We start from the raw sequence: 14,022 nt of genomic DNA, 5'->3' as shown, positions 1-14,022 counted from the left end.
GCAGGAGAATCGCTTGAAGCCGGGAGGTAGAGGTTACAGTGAGCTGAGATTGCATCATTGCACCCCAGCCTGGGCAACGGAGCGAGACTCCATCTCAAATAAATAAATAAATAAATAAATAAATAAATAAATAAATAGAGTAACATAAAGTATCCTCTTTCCTTTCATGGGGTCTAACTCCTATGCTTCCTTCAAGGCCCAATTGATGTCCCATCCCTGCCATGGAGCCTTCCTGGATTGACCTAGCTCTTGGGGAGTGCTCCTGCTGTTGCACCCTGGAGCTCCTCCTGCCTGCACATGGACTGCATGCCAAGAGTTCAGTCCAGCACCTGATACAGATTCAGTGCTCAGCCAAAAGTAGCATGAGCTATCATACTGTAATTCATCTGTTATATGGCCATTTCTGCCTCTTCAACTAGAATGTCAGCCCTGCAATAACAGATTTCATATATCTTATTGCTCATTGTCCCTGTGTGCCACATATCTAGAGGGTATCCAATACATGTTTGCTGTTTTTATTTTCCTACTTTTTGAGTCTGGTATGGTTTTTTCCCCACATTTACTGATACACCCCAAATGTAGAGCTTTAGATCTTTTTCCTGCTTGATATTGACATTTAAATTAGCTTCTGTCTCTTCCAGCTCCTATGAAGATGAGTTTCCCTTTGTGAAGCGATAGTGCCCATTCCACCAACAGCTTACAAAGGGAGGCTCTACAAGAATACAAACTAGACAAAACTCTCAACTGCCCCAGTGCGAAGAGTTGAGACAAAGCAGTATTCTGGCTCCATCAGTCCCAAAGGATCACGTGTGAGTCCCAGAAGATGAAGGACCTAGAGAAGGACCCTTGGTATTTTAAAATCCACTGCATGCGGAAGCTGTCTATGTTTTGAAGAAGTATCCAAGGAACCAGCTTTTGTATTACCCTCCTGGAAATGAAAAATGCCAGGGTATTTAATGAAAGAAGGGATCCTCGGGAGCTAGAAGATTCGCATGGACATGAAAAGGTATCAAACCCATCGAACTGAGTTTGTCCACAAGCTCTGGGCAAGAGGCGATCACAGCTTTCTTCAGCTCATCGTCTGTACCTGCTAGCCAGGGTTCTCTGCTAGCCAGTGTTGGGAAATCAAAGGCCTGAGACTGAGTTTCTTATTCTTGGAAATTAAAGTGTAAATGCTTCTCAATGCTCTCATATATGAAAAGGCTGGAAGATGCAATCCATTTCTAGAAAGTCTTTCTATCAGCCAATTAACCCTATATATAGGACCCAAAGAATGTTGCAAGAGGTTTCTACTTTTTCCATCATGTCACTTTCCTGTTCAGTCACCTCAGAAGAACAAAAGACAGTCCCTTCTCTCAGCTCTTCCTTGCCCATGGCAACCTTACCCCCAGCCCAAGCTGTCAGTCAGTCACTGGAATCCATCCACTTTCGCCTCTGTGTAGTTGGAAGAGATTTGAAAGAAACAAGCCTTTCTCAGGCCCACCCCATAGTGATGTTCTAAGATAAACACATCTGTTTCTTGCCAATTATGACCTAGCTGGTACAAAATTAATCGCAGTTTTGGTAAAAACCACAATTACTTTTACACCAACCTAATACAACATACAGAATCACTAATTGGATCACCTTTTCTTCTATGTCTTATAAAGGGCTCTTTTCTGTTAATCTTGCTTGACCTGGATTGTCCCTTGTTCCCCCCAAAAAAGGGGGTGGGCGAACATCCCATTCAGGAAGGGGTATATATTGTGGAAGTTAAAGAAATAGGAAAAAGTTGCATATGTTGAAACAACATTTGACAATGCTCTATAGTTTACTGAGCATATGCATTTTCTTCTCTTTCTTTCTCTCTTTTTTTTTTTTCTTCTTGAGACGGAATCTTGCTCTGTTGCCCAGGCTGGAGTGCAGTGGCACAATCTGGGCTCACTACAACCTCCACCTCCCGGTTCAAGTGATTCTCCTGCCTCAGCCTCCCAAGTAGTGGGGATTACAGGCAGCTGCCACCACATACTGCTAATTTTTGTATTTTTAGTAAGGTAGGGTTTCACCATGTTGGCCAGGCTAGTCTCAAACTCCTGACCTCAGGTGATCCGCCCGGTTCAGACTCCCAAAGTGCTGGGATTACAGGCGTGAGCCACCGTGCCCGGCTGAGCATATGCATTTTCTTATGTGGTATCTGTGCTATAAGAATAAGTTTCCATAGGCCTGATATTAGCCTGAACTTTTCTGCTGAAGTTCTTGCATCACACTAACCCCTGGTCAAGGCATGAAGCGTGCTGATTAATAGTGTTGCTTTGTAACATGGTTCTAGGAGTTTCTGAATGGTTTGTAGCAGCTTGTAAGAATTGTTTATTGACAACAGTGAGATGGATTATTTGCACCTGGTGTGGATGAGGACCTTCCGTGGGTTCTGCTGTTGAGGCCAGTTATATAACAAGAATATACCTACAGCAAAACAGAAAGAAAATCCCAGCAAAGACTCCATAATTCCAAGACATTTGTGCATACATTGGCGGTTCGTGATCCAAGAAAATGCGATCTTCCGTCCCATAGAGAAAAGACAACAGTAAGAGCCTAGCCTGCACCTGGCCTCTGTGGATCTCTTGCCAAGGCAGCCTTCAGCTGTAGTGCGTATCCTTACTTTCATGTTGTTGCTATGCTGTATCCGTTTTGTGTAATAAAACTGTAGATTTGTAAGCATTGTCATTTGGGTCCCATGAGTCTTCTTTAGCAATGGGACCTTGTTTAGTGGCTACTGTTAATGTAGCACCACAGCCCAGAGAAGTCAAGGGACCAGCCTAAGGTCACACAGTCAAGTAGTGGCAAAGCTAAGGCTTGAAGCCAGGAGTCTGATTCCAAATCTCTTGTTCTTTTCACAGAACTGATCTTATTCACTGCCGTTTGATTAGGTACTAGAGAGAATGAAGAGGTAGCTATTGAGTGATGGTCTCAGTGAGTCCTGCTCTGTGTATTGAAAGCAGAGCTCTATGTTAGAGCAGCTACACCCCAAGAAGATGGCATCACCCCACATTCTTGACCCACATCTCCACTTTCAGTGTCAGAGATCTAGGGTGGCCAACTTCCTCCTCTCTGAGACTGTGGAAGCCTTAATTATCCCAACATAAGCTCCCAGGGAGGCCCCATTGGTCCATTTCTGGAGAGGCAGTGATTCAAGGGAGACAAATGAGCACATCATGCATCCAGATCTCAGCCACAAGCAAGATGTTTCAGTGGGCCCCGTGGCTGACAATAAATCTTTTGCATGCTCTTTCTTTTCCAAAGTACATGCTTCAAGCAATTCTAGTTCGATTCTTAATTAAGATGCATGTGTAAGTCAAATTCCATTAGAGCCTGCTTCTTGCTCTCTAACACTCAGACCACCAAAGAAAGCCTGGAAGACCAGCAATGGAAGGAAAGTATGCAGTGTTTTAGGGAGAGCTGGCACCTGGCCTCTAATCTTCCCTCTGCCATTGACCAGATGGGTGCCTTTGGATACACTGCTTAAGCTTACCTGTATAACAGATGGCTTTAACATTTTGTGAATATTGTATCTTATTAATTACTCTATTTTTAGGGTATGGACCCTAGTCACTTATTATTCTTGTTATTGCTATTAGTACTACTACTACTTCTTTTACAAATAGCAATAGAGCTGGAGAAACTGGGTTTTGAATTAAGGTCAGGAGAACCCAGCTTTGCTATCTTTTTTAAAAAAATCAGTATCCCCAGCACTTTGGGAGGCCGAGGCAGGAGGATCACGAGGTCAGGAGATCAAGACCATCCCGGCTAACACGGTGAAACCCTGTCTCTACTAAAAATACAAAAAATTAGCCAGGCGTGGTGGCAGGTGCTTGTAGTCCCAGCTGCTCAGGAGGCTGAGGCAGGAGAATGACATGAACCCGGGAGGCAGAGGTTGCCATGAGCCGAGATTGCGTCACTGCACTCCAGCCTGGGCGACAGAGTGAGACTCCGTTTAAAAGGAAAAAAAAAAAAAAATTAGCGTCACTAGGACGTCTGCCTCAAAGTTTTAAGGATTCATTTGCATGACCCTGGCACACATGGCCTTGCCCTGGGAAGACAGGCTACCCTGAAAAAAAGACCGTTTCTAGCAAGAATATCGGCAGAAAGGGCATATCCAAGGACAGTCTGGCTTTCGCCATACATGGGACAGGCAGTTCCCAATAAAAATGGCTTGAGAGTCACTGGCTATATCAACTTCTCAAAAGTATCTCCCTCACTGCCATTCAAAATATGACCATTCAAGGAGGAAGATGAAAAACTCTGATTTAAGGAGACATCATGGAGCTGTCCTTGGATTCAGAAGCCTAGGATTGGAATGCTGGATCTTTCATAGAATTAGTCTCTCAGATCCAGGAATTATCAAAGTTATGATCAATTCAAGAAAATCAGTGGATATACTTCTAGCAAAGCAAACCAGGAACTATCACCAGGCAATATCTGGGGAGTATAGCTTCTCTACAGCCCAGCTCCCCAAAGGAGATGCACTAAGGTTGGGAGCCACCGTGAACTCCCCACTTGGGGTGAGGCTGTGGAGAGCCCTGAGTGGAGCTTAGCAAGTCCCTCCTACCCAAGCTCACACCACGCTCACACTGCAGCTCAATTCTTCGTGTTGTTCCAAAAACAGCCTCTTACAAATCACATCATCCAGATCTAACATCTAGGTTGAAGGTCAATTTTTTACCAGCTCCCACAGCCATGTTGTTGCAGTGTCCCAGGGTCACTGAATAACTACGATGCATCCTATGTGCATGGTCATGTGACAGGCATGGAGTGACCGACTGTCTGTAGTAGGTATGTGTAGTCTGTCAGCTACAAGATCCAGATGCCATGAACCAGGGCCCTCCATGACCGCTTCCTGAGCGTATAATCTCAGATGTGCGCAATGGTGACAGCAATACCTGTGTTGGAGGATTGTGCTGGGATTAAGGGGATCAGGCAGTCAAGGATCTCCTAGCATGATGCTAGCTGAGCAGGTGCTTGGTAAATGAAGTGGTCTATTCATTTGGGCTAGGCACTACCTTACCCTAGGCTATTATTGAGAAAAACACAGCAAGTTCTAACTTTGCTTGTTGCCTGGAGGGGCACGAGTCACTGGGGAGGGTTGGAAGGGGCAAGGGAAGAATATGGGTGAGAAGGTGGGCATCCCATGAGACAGACTGCCAACCTTCCATTTCCTGTACTACTGTGCTTGTCTTGCTGAACAGTGAGGGAACACTCTCATGAACAGCTCAGAGAGCTGCCCTGGTGACTTTCACTCGTGAGAAAAGAGAATGGGAGGGAATTATGCCCCAAATACCCAACCCATCAAAGCAATAGATTATTTTGCTCACTTTGAAAAACTATTTTTGGGAGTTTTGTCTCAAATACTTCAATTATACTCTTTCCTTCCTGGTTTTTATCATAAGAATGCTATAATATTAAAGCCAATTGTAAAAGATTTTTAAAAATCTATTCATATTCGCATCACCCTAAACTTCAGCTGTTTTGATATTTCTGAGTCCTTGCACAGTCCTTGTCCATAAAACTTGATAATTCTGCGAGTGACAATAACTTGTGCATTATGCATTTTAGTCTCTAAACTAAATAAGATGACTTTAGATTTATAAAAGCTTGTATCAGTGAATGTGCTTATATTTCAATTTTTTCCTTTTCCATTTACTCCTCTGCATTCACCCCACCACACACCAACGGAAATAAAACATCCTGGTTTGTTTGTTCCTAGAACATTTATACCTTTCAGCAGAACAGAATCTTCTACTGTCCCTACCCACCCTGTGCCTCCTACTTGTTCAGGGTTTTCTTCTCAGGGTCTGATGGCAGCCAAGATTGGGAGGCTGGCTGGGAAGGGGGACCTGTGTAAATCTTGGCTCTGTTATTTATCATTTGCTGTGTGAATTTCAGCTCAGTTTCCCCATCTGTAAAATGATGACATTAATACCTGTCTGAGAGGAGTGTTTGAGGAGTAAATGAAATACAGGATTTTACATTTTGCACTTACTTGTAACATTGGATAAATGATCATTGTATTCATTTCCTAGGGCTGCTGTAACAAATTACCACAAATTGGGTGCCTTGAAAACAACAGAAATTTATTCTCTCACAGCTCAGGAGACCAAAAGTCTCCAATCAAGGTGTTGGCAGGGGTGGTTCCTGCTGGGGGCTCTGAGGGAATATCTGCTCCATGCCTACCTCCTAGCTTCTGCGTTTGCTTTCCATTCCGGGCTTGCAGCTGCATCACTCCAGTCTCTGCCTCCATTATATCATGGCCTTTTCCCTTCTGTGCATGTCCTGTCTTCTTATGAGGACACTGGCCACTGGATTTAGGACCCACCCTCATCCAGTATGACTGCCTCTCAACCAATTACACCCACAAAGACTCTATTTCCAAATAAGATCATTCTTGGCTGGGCATGGTGGCTCACACCTGTAATCCCAGCAGTTTTGGAAGCTGAGGCGGGTGGATCACTTGAGGCCAAGAGTTCAAGACCAGCCTGGCCAACATGGTGAAACCCCATCTCTCTCAAAAATACACAAATTATAAGGAGTAAGGAAAGGATCCAGTTTCAGCTTTCTACTTATGGCTAGCCAATTTTCCCAGCACCATTTATTAAATAGGGAATCCTTTCCCCATTTCTTGTTTCTCTCAGGTTTGTCAAAGATCAGATGGCTGTAGATGTGTGGTATTATTTCTGAGGACTCTGCTCTGTTCCATTGGTCTATATCTCTGTTTTGGTACCAGTACCATGCTGTTTTGGTTACTGTAGCCTTGTAGTATAGTTTAAAGTCAGGTAGCGTGATGCCTCCAGCTTTGTTCTTTTGACTTAGGATTGTCTTGGCAATGCGGGCTCTTTTATGAACAGACATTTCTCAAAAGAAGACATTCATACAGCCAACAGACACATGAAAAAATGCTCATCATCACTGGCCATCAGAGAAATGCAAATCAAAACCACCATGAGATACCATCTCACACCAGTTAGAATGGCAATCATTAAAAAGTCAGGAAACAACAGGTGCTGGAGAGGATGTGGAGAAATAGGAACACTTTTACACTGTTGGTGGGATTGTAAACTAGTTCAACCATTATGGAAAACAGTATGGCGATTCCTCAAGGATCTAGAACTAGATGTACCATATGACCCAGCCATCCCATTACTGGGTATATACCCAAAGGATTATAAATCATGCTGCTAGAAAGACACATGCACACGTATGTTTATTGTGGCACTATTCACAATAGCAAAGACTTGGAATCAACCCAAATGTCCATCAGTGACAGACTGGATTAAGAAAATGTGGCACATATACACCATGGAATACTATGCAGCCATAAAAAAGGATGAGTTTGTGTCCTTTGTAGGGACATGGATGCAGCTGGAAACCATCATTCTTAGCAAACTATCACAAGAACAGAAAACCAAACACCGCATGTTCTCACTCATAGGTGGGAACTGAACAATGACATCACTTGGACTCGGGAAGGGGAACATCACACACCGGGGCCTATCATGGGGAGGGGGGAGGGGGGAGGGATTGCATTGGGAGTTATACCTGATGTAAATGACGAGTTGAGGGGTGCTGATGAGTTGATGGGTGCAGCACACCAACATGGCACAAGTATACATATGTAACAAACCTGCACGTTATGCACATGTACCCTAGAACTTAAAGTATAATAATAATAATAATAAATTAATTAATTTTAAAAAAATACACAAATTAGCCAGGCATGGTGGAGCACACCTGTAATCACAGCTGCTTGGGAGGCTGAGGCACAAGAATCACTTGAACCCAGGAGGCAAGGTTGCAGTGAGTTGAGATCTGCCAGCCTGGGTGGCAGAGTGAGACTGTCTCAAAAAAACAAAAACAAAGACAAATAAGGTCATTCTTCAGTTCTGGGTGGACATGAATCTTTTAGGTACACTGTTCAACCCACAACAGTAACTATCATTACGGAAGCATGTGAGAACACAGCTTGTTCCTTTTATCTGCACTGGCAAAGTCTTGCAGTGTCATGCACCTTAGAATGGTACCAAGGCTTTCCTGGAAGAAATGTGCTTTCTCTTAAATTGCAAAATTCCCTGCCTGTAAGGCAGCCCAAGGCAAATTCACATGCTGTCCCTGAGCCTCTTGTTTTCTCCTCTGTGGAACGATTGTTAATTTACCAACCAAGAAGTACTGCTTGGCCCTCTGCATGATGCCTGCAGAGTCCAATAATAACCAAAAATTGTCCTTGAGATTGTTAATGGATGTGGAGAGATTTACCATGATTTTGGTGTTCTCCAGTCATGCACACTCAATTCTCAGATGACCTCTAGATCACTGACACGGAGAAGGAAAACAAACTCCTGTAAGCTACAGGGTCCTGGCAAGAGAGATGACATTTTCAGGCAACGTCTGTCTCCTAAGGTGTCACAGTTATCTTTCCCTGCTCTTCCCAAAGGCTGGGAGAAAAGAGAAGGGAAGCAGGGAGACAAGAGAAAAGCAGCAGCTTTATTTACTGAGTGGCAGAAGCAGATTTCTTGGTTGTTTGGTAGTGGTTGTTTTCTTGGCTCCCAGAAGATCTCACATATCCATTGCCAGCACTTGGCAAGAGCATTTGTTCTTGGGGAGTGACCAGCTCCCATCGTCACCCCGAGCTACGAATTGAAGCCACAAACCAAGCTGTTAAGTCCCTGTTCCCAGCAAAAGGCTTTGCGTTCATGTCATCCTGCACCCTTTTTACTCCACAGGGGGAGAAGCACTACACCTAATCCTCTTACCTGCTATAGGCAACGTGGCAGAGAATTCTCCACCTGGGACTTCAGTGCACAAGTTTTCTGTGAAGTTATCAGCATCACTGTCACCTGTGATCCCAGGATTTCCTCAGATAATCAACTCAAATCCCCTCACTGAAGCCTTCAGGGTGATTCAGCTGTCAGGCACCTACTTTGAGGTAAGCAACAACTTACCAACATGGGTGTTGTCTGCAAAGAGGTGATCCTGAAAATGAGGGTGGATGGGATTCCAGATAGGTGATTAATTCCTCCATTCTGGTTTAATCTTCCCCCTTGTAAGATCCAGAAGTCCTGTTTGAGATATCCCAGGGCCTTCTGTGCTAAGATGCCTGTGTAGCCTTTGGACCTTCTCTACTCCGTACAGTTCACATAAGCATTATACTCAATGTGTTGCAAATAGAAGGCTGCTTCTTCTTGCCTCCACCCCTCACATGACATCAGGTTTTAGGTGTGCCTACAGTATCTAAATTCTTTGGGTGGAGTAGTTTGGATATTGATCTCTTTAAAAGCCATGCCCTGATTAACTTGTGTCTAGTGATTCTGCTTTCCTATGAGTCTGATTTTTTCAGAAGATCATCTAAGAGGAGACTTATTTAATTAAAAAGCCATACACCCTTTAATAAAAATATAAGTCTAACTGTCCAGCCCTACCATGTGAATGTTTCCTCTTGGATAATTCAGAGCCAACCATTGGCATTCAAGAGGCATGCCTCTGCTGCTCTGTTTTCTAGTTTGTCATTTGACTCTTTTCCAAAGTTGTCACTTCCCTAAAGCGAGGACAAGCCTGCTTCTTGCATGCTTTCCACTGGTAACTGCAGAGGACTTCTAAGGCATCTTCAGGGTCCCATGTCTGGATCTGCCTATTTTTTCCGTATTCCCTGCCCCTACCTCCTTCCTCAACTGGCCTGGGAACCTCCTGCTGTTATCATCAGCTCTGCCATTGGTCCAACCTGCCATTCCTCTGGGTCATGCGTCAGGGTTACTTCCCTGAGGTTCCCACCAGGTGCTCTTAAACTCAGCTTATCATTAATGACTAGGGGAGCTTGGAAAAAGCATGCATATTGGGGCCCTGTAGCAGACCTGCGGAACCCATGACTCAAGGCCAGAGCCCAGATTTCTGGTATTCTCATCACCCCAGGGGAGCCCTCGGGGAGGTAAGGAGCACACAGTCAGTCTACATTGCAGCATGCGGTTTATACTCCTGGGTCCCAGATGCTGGTTCTGTGACTGAACTGCCCTGTCCACCGACTCCCTAGACATCCAGCTTGTCTTTAACAGCTGCTGCTGCTCCTCGGTTCCTGTAAGCCTTGTCAATTTCTTACCCTTATACAGCGAGTTGTGTATACTGGGTACTGTTGACAGTGCTTTGCATGTGTTTGCTTTTCTCACCTCAAAACATAAGGATTGTATCTATCTTATTACCTCCTTTTCACAGATGGGGAAAATGAAGCACAGAGAGGTTATATAATTTACCCTGGGTTGCACAGCTAGTAGGTAGCTGAGATTGGAAGCCAGGCAGTCTGGCTCCAGTGCTCTCATTTTAAAAAACAGCTTTATTGAGTATAATTCACACAGCATATAGTCCAGCCATTTAAATTGTACAATTCAGTAGTTTTTAGTATATTCACAGTCATGCAAGCATCACCACAATCTAATTTTAGAATATTTTCATCACCTCAAAACAAAACCCTGTACCCATTAGCAGTCACTCACCTATTCCCTTATCCCCTCAATCCCTGGCAACCACTACTCTACTTTGTCTTTATGGATTTGCCTATTCTGGACATTTCCTATGAATGGAATCATTATAGTATGTGGTCTTTAATGACTGACTTCTTTCACTTAGCATAAACTTCCAGGGGTCACCCATATTGTAGCCTGGATCAGTACTTCATTGCTTTTTATGGCTGAATTATATTATATTCCATATTTTTTTTTTCATTTATCAATTGACAGACATGTGGGTTGTCTCCATGTGGGAGTTCTCCTCCTCAGCATTTATGGTCCACAGCCTTTACTGATGAAAATGACCATGCTCCTTTGAATTTGCATAGAGGCTCCAAGGCACATTCACATACCTGATCTTTTTTTTTTCTTTTTTTGAGATGGGGTTTCACTATGCTGCCCAGGCTGCACTTGCATTCCTGGACTCGAGTGATCCTCTCACCTCAGCCTCCCCAGTAGCTGAGACTACAGGCACTGCACCACCACAGGCGATTTGATCTCCTGATTGTTACAACTAACATTAATATCATCACTATTTAGAAATGTTTTATTCCTATTTTAGATATAACAGAGATGCAGCAAGTTTAAACAATTTATCTGAGATCTTATAGCTGTAAAAGGTGAAATAAGAACTTCATTCAGTCTCCTGATTTCCAGTCCTAGGCTTTCTGTCACATTGCCATGCACATCTATCGCTGTTTGGGTGAGCTCTCAACTCTGTCTTCATGGGACTTGCTCTTCCCACATTCCATGGGATTCAAGCAGTGTTGTCAATCAAGGAAGAATTTCATCCTGTTCCTAACCTCTAGAAAGGGCAGATTGCTTAGCACCTCAACTCAGCTAGGCTCAAGTGTTTGGTGTACTGTCCTAGTCATATGCGCTCCTTGCACCACACCCCACAGCTGCGTACAACCCTGTGTTGGTACTAAGATGGCCACAGTTTCACAACTCATGAAACTGTTCTTAAGAACTGATTGCTTCTCCCCAGAAACTACCCAACATCATCTACCATCCCTTCAAGAAGATCCTACTCTCCAACCGAAATCACTCACAAGAGTTACTCCTGCAGCCTTCCAGACATGAAAATCTCTGTGGCAGAACCTGGCCCCTCCTTGGATAGCCTTGACATTCTGGAGGATGGCGAGTCTAGGTTACCATTTCTTGTGACTCATTTGTACTTTCTGAGGGTAAACTCCAAATTATGCAAGAGGCCAAGCCTCCCTGCTTTGGGACACAGCTATTGAGACTTCTGGTGGTGTAGGGAGTGGTGAGGAGGAGTAATGATAATAATGAGGAGGAGAATGCTAACATTTCATTAACGAGGCATTTACCATATGCCAGCAATTTCCCTAAATATTTTGTGAAGGCATTCATTTAATCCTCATAAGAATGCTGTGAAGTGGTGTACTGTTATTTGCACACTGAAGACGGGAAAACTGAGGCATAGAGTGGTTGAGCATCTTGCCCAAGTTCACACAGCTTGAGTGATGGCAGGCTTGAGATTTGCAATCAGGCAGGCTGCTCCAAGAATCCTTGTTCATAGCCCTCATGCTGCACTGGTTTGCTATTGCCCAGCAAGAGGGATGTTGGATCCTCATTTAGCCACTTGTAGCTAATCATGGGTCGTCAAGGGTATTCTCTTGGAGCAGCACCAGAAGCATAGCTTAAGAGGCCAGGGAGGAGTGACTGCCAGCCAGCTGTGGAAAGAGGGGCTCTCTGAGATCCTCTGGAGGCCAGCACCTGCCCCTCTCATTTGTCCATCTCTGAGCCTGACTCCTCTCTTTTCCCATCTACCATCGTGAGCACTGTGGCCTACAAATGTGCTCGGCCTTATCCAGAATAACCTCCAATTTAACATGCCTAAAGCAAAACTTACTGTCTTTCACTAAAACTCTGTAGCAAGATTGCCCACAACCAAATTGAGGCTCCATCACTCCCAGCTATGACCTTAGGAGAGCTCCTTCACCTCCCTCTCCTAGTTAATCTCCTTAAATGTGAAATGGAGGAAGTTTTATCAACCTATGGTCATTGTGATAATTAAATGAAATGCTCCACAAAATGACTTGGCAAGTCTGGCACAAAAATGTTCAATAAACGCTGGTAACAAGAACAAGAACAGTTTTTCCATTTGTGTTGAGAGCAACACCATTCTTCTGGTTCCAAGATACAACTTTTTTGGACCATTTTTTCACTGTTCTATTTCCTTGCTCTGGGGTGTGAGAGCTACTCCCCAAGGAGAAGAGGCTGGCAACAGGTAACACTGAGGTCAAGGATCTATCCAAGCTTGGCGTGCAGGAGGGGGCTCCAGGCTTAGCAGGGAGCCAGGGTGTAAATCAGGAAGCCAGGGTGTAAATCATGAGAGCGGATCATCTCAACAGAATTCCACCTACTTTAGTGGACATGTATTCCTTGAACAGTTTTTGACTACTTAATGATTAGAAAAGACACCATTTGCAGAGTGTTTGCTCAGTGCCAGACAGTCTTCTAAGTACTTCCCATAGATTAGCTCATTGAATCCTCATAACCCAAAAAGTAGGTGTTATTATCCCCATTTTACAGATGGGAAAACTGAGGCACAGGAAGGTCAAGCAATGGGAAGACTGGGCTTTGAAGCCAGTCAGTCTGGCTCCAGCGTCTATGTGTTTGACCCCTGTGCTGCCCCTCACTACCATGTGCCCAGCATAGAGACCAGTTCATCTCCACTTATGTGCCTCCTAGGCTGCTTCTGTTCACCGGTAGACATAAGAATACGTCTTTCCCCCTGCTCAACAATCCTCCATGCCCTCTTCCTTCACCACAAGTACTCATTCACATCTGTGGCTCTGTTCTCCTCTTAACCAACCTAGAACTTGCAACGTCCAACACAATACCTACCAACTCCTCCACGAAGCCTTCCCCAGCTAAACACAGTTCACAGTGAACTTTTCTCTCCTTCAGTTTCCATAGTACCTTAACCTAGCTTTTTAATACCTTGTATCATTCTTCAGCTGTTTAACTAGGGCAACGATTATTTCCCTAGTTACAATCACATGGAAACAAACTCAGGGAAAGGGAAGGTGATTTTCCCAAGGCCACCCAGAAGTTCAGTGGTGGAAATGGAATTAGAGCCAAGTTCTGTCTTCACTGCAAGATGCTGAGTGTCCCATCACCTGGCCCCAATCATATTAATAACCAAAAGGTTCTGTTGGCATAATTAAGGACATACATGGAATTTAGTCCTCAGTGTCCCGAAGGGCTCCAGGCTTTCTGGGAGTTCAAGGCTCTAAGTTGCTGGGAGTCTGTGCCTATAGATACGAACAGTCACAGGCTGGTCTCCTGTTGGTTTGAGCAGGACCCTCCCAACACAGACCGCCAGAGTTCCTGCTGGCAATAGCTCTAGATTCTGGTGATGTCTCTCTGGCCCTGGTTCCTCGCATCCCTACCACATCTCCAAAATACAGATAGTGCAGACAACAAAAGCTCCCGACAATGGAAGAATGTGTGGAAAGGCACAAAGAAAGTG

At 44.3% G+C, this 14,022-nt stretch overlaps 1 protein-coding gene across 1 annotated transcript in view; it reads left to right on the top strand.

Moving 5' to 3' along the window:
- Positions 1-992: 992 nt before the first annotated feature.
- The window catches only part of CDHR3 (cadherin related family member 3), a 64,722-nt gene continuing 51,692 nt past the window's right edge, over positions 993-14,022 (top strand). The window contains 2 exon segments of the mRNA XM_031665853.1: positions 993-1,083; positions 8,691-8,953. Coding sequence (XP_031521713.1) covers positions 993-1,083; positions 8,691-8,953 — 354 coding nt within the window.

Source organism: Papio anubis, chromosome 4, assembly GCF_008728515.1.
Source record: "Papio anubis isolate 15944 chromosome 4, Panubis1.0, whole genome shotgun sequence".
Lineage (NCBI taxonomy): Eukaryota > Metazoa > Chordata > Mammalia > Primates > Cercopithecidae > Papio > Papio anubis.
Note: the sequence above shows the minus strand (reverse complement) of the source record. Positions and strands in the feature narration are given on the sequence as shown.